The following is a 2,500-nucleotide window of genomic DNA, read 5'->3' as shown; positions in this document are numbered from 1 at the left end:
GTGTGTCCTGATTTGCATTTTTAATAAGGAAGATGTTCTTGAGATGTTCCTCAGAATGTTCTTTTCATTTTTGAACATACAGTTATGGTGAATGGAGTATAGAACGTGTGTGTGTGTGTGTGTGTGTGTGTGTGTGTGTGTGTGTGTGTGTGTGCGCGCGCACACGTGTGTGTAGGAGAAGGTGGCGTTGTTGAAGCAGTTGGAGGAGGCGAACAGAGAGGCGCAGAAATACAGACAGCAGTTCCTGAAGAAGGAGCAGGAGGCTGAAGCGTACCGCCAAAAACTGGAGGCCATTACACGCCAGGGGGGGAAGAAACCGGCGTGACACACACACACACACACACACACACATACAAAGACACACACACACACACACACACACACACATACAAAGACACACACACAGGCATGCAAAAAAAGCATGTGTCTGTGTACCTGAATATTCAATACTTTATCAGGAAGACTTCCAAATATCCTCCAGTCCTCTATAGGCTCCAGTTTGGACTTTTAGCTAAATGAAACACGTCCTACTCAGAAAGCCTTTTAGAGACCCCTGTTTCAACATGATTTTTGTTTGGTTATTTTTAAACGTATCATTATGTAGAGTAAAGGTTTATATTGGTGCACACACACACACACACACACACACACACACACTAATGTTTTTGGTGCATTTTTTAACAGACGTTTGTTTATGTCCATCAGTCAGAACCCTGAGCTCCGTTCACTACCTAGTGGGAGAGAAAGCATTAATATTTTGTGCACGTGTGAAATCAAACAATGCAGTGCAGTATGTTTCACTCCAGTCCCTCATACAGAATACTGAATGTAGGGGATTGGGATTAGAGGGTTAGGGGATGGGATTAGAGGGCCAGGGGATTGGGACTAGATGGGATTGGATGGGATTAGGATTAGAGGGTTATGAAATGGGGATTAAAGGGTTAGGGGATTGGGATTAGAGGGTTTTGAAATGGGGATTAAAGGGTTAGGGGATTGGGATTAGAGGGTTATGAGATGGGGATTAAAGGGTTAGGGGATTGGGATTATGGCACCATTGTGTGTTTTTCACCTGACTGTGATGAAGTGAACATGGACTTTTAAATAAAACCCCAATCACATGTGATCATGTGGAATAAACAACAATGTACAGAGTCAGTCTCTCTCTCTCTCTCTCTCTCTCTCTCTCTCTCTCTCTCTCTCTCTCTCTCTCATCTCCATAGATGTTTCATTTCCTTGACTTCTCCTAAGGACCCCACACCACAGCATTTCATGTGTGTATGTAAAACAATAGGATCTCGTGTAAAACTGAAGTAAACGTCATCGATCAGGTCTGAAATATTTCATGTTGAAAATAATTTCATATGAACAATTTTGTAACAATATAAAATCCACCTGAAGCTGAAGTCATGATGTGGAATATTATTTTCCATTCAGACCTCACAATATTCCACTGTCTTCAAACACTAGAAAAGCTAGTATGGCGATTAGAGTCTCACTAGGGGTGTGTGAGTGTGTGTGTGTCTCACGTGCGCTAGCCTATCACCTATTCTCCTCACACGTGAGTTTCTCGCTGAAAACAACACGATCTGGCTTCCACACACCCTGCAACTCCTTACCACACTACACCTCCACCCCACACACTACACCCTAAACCCTACATGTGTGTGATCAGCGTTGTGTTTAGTGTTTGACAATGTTGCTGTTTTGGTTGTTGCCATGACAACTCCATTCCATGAATTCTGTTTCTAATCCTGATATTTAACCCCAAACTCCTAAACGTGTTCACTGGCCCTACACCCCGTCCCCCTGGCTGGCACTCATCAAACATAAACCCCCAACATCTAACTACTGACCTACAAACCAAACACACGCAACGTTCTGACGCTGTTAGCAGGAGCGACATTTTCCTGTAAACCCTCCATTAACTTCAGCCTCAGGGATGGAATCTGATCAGGAAAACCTTCCTGCCTCTGCTAACATGCTAAACTGATTAGCGTGCTAAATAACCTAGCAGGCCAAGTGCAATAAACAGTTATGTAGATAGAAACGCAGTGTTGAAGGATTTGAGAAAATGTAACACACACAGAGTTTATCCACCATTTCGTCTAAAGATCAAACCCAGGCGTGAGAATGTGAACACATCACCTCAAGTCTGTGTTTCAACCTCTGTTTAGTAAAAAAAAAAAAAATAAACCTGAATAATATCTTCTGGCTTTATTTTGAGATGAATGGTGCTCATGTCTCAGATTATGTGTGAATGGAGCTAGCTTGTTAGCCTGGGGATTAGCTAATTAGCCCATCAGGAGATCAGATCTCTCAGCTTTTAATCAAACGTCCCTCAGGCTCTTCCTGGTTTACAGACATCTTTTTTAAACAAAGCTACTAAAATATACTGTTTTGCCAAAAGTATTGGGACACCTGACTTTTCCACCCATTTGTGCTTCTTCCCCAAACTGTGCAAAGATGTCTTTGGATGCAGTGGTGTGAAATTTCACTTAAA

General features: G+C 42.5%; 2 protein-coding genes across 6 annotated transcripts in view; both read left to right on the top strand.

Annotated features, from left to right (window-relative positions):
- The window catches only part of gabpb1 (GA binding protein transcription factor subunit beta 1), a 15,969-nt gene extending 14,696 nt beyond the window's left edge, over positions 1 to 1,273 (top strand). For 3 of the 5 annotated variants that reach the window (XM_083552477.1, XM_083552478.1, XM_083552474.1), the window contains exon 8: positions 176 to 951. In XM_083552477.1, the coding sequence (XP_083408603.1) occupies positions 176 to 325 (150 nt within the window). In that variant the 3' untranslated portion in view covers positions 326 to 951. Of the gene's footprint in view, positions 1 to 175 lie in introns of all 5 variants that reach the window. The other 2 variants (XM_083552476.1, XM_083552475.1) reach the window with 2 other exon arrangements.
- A 234-nt stretch (positions 1,274 to 1,507) lies between these two features.
- Positions 1,508 to 2,500, top strand: part of hdc (histidine decarboxylase) — a 13,558-nt gene continuing 12,565 nt past the window's right edge. Inside the window, exon 1 of the mRNA XM_083552375.1 lies at positions 1,508 to 2,500. This exon is cut by the window's right edge and continues 873 nt beyond it. The gene's annotated coding sequence lies outside the window, so the exon portion shown is untranslated.

Source organism: Silurus aristotelis (genome assembly GCF_946808225.1).
Source record: "Silurus aristotelis genome assembly, chromosome: 10".
Taxonomy (NCBI): domain Eukaryota; kingdom Metazoa; phylum Chordata; class Actinopteri; order Siluriformes; family Siluridae; genus Silurus; species Silurus aristotelis.
This window is presented reverse-complemented; position numbering and strand designations above follow the sequence as displayed.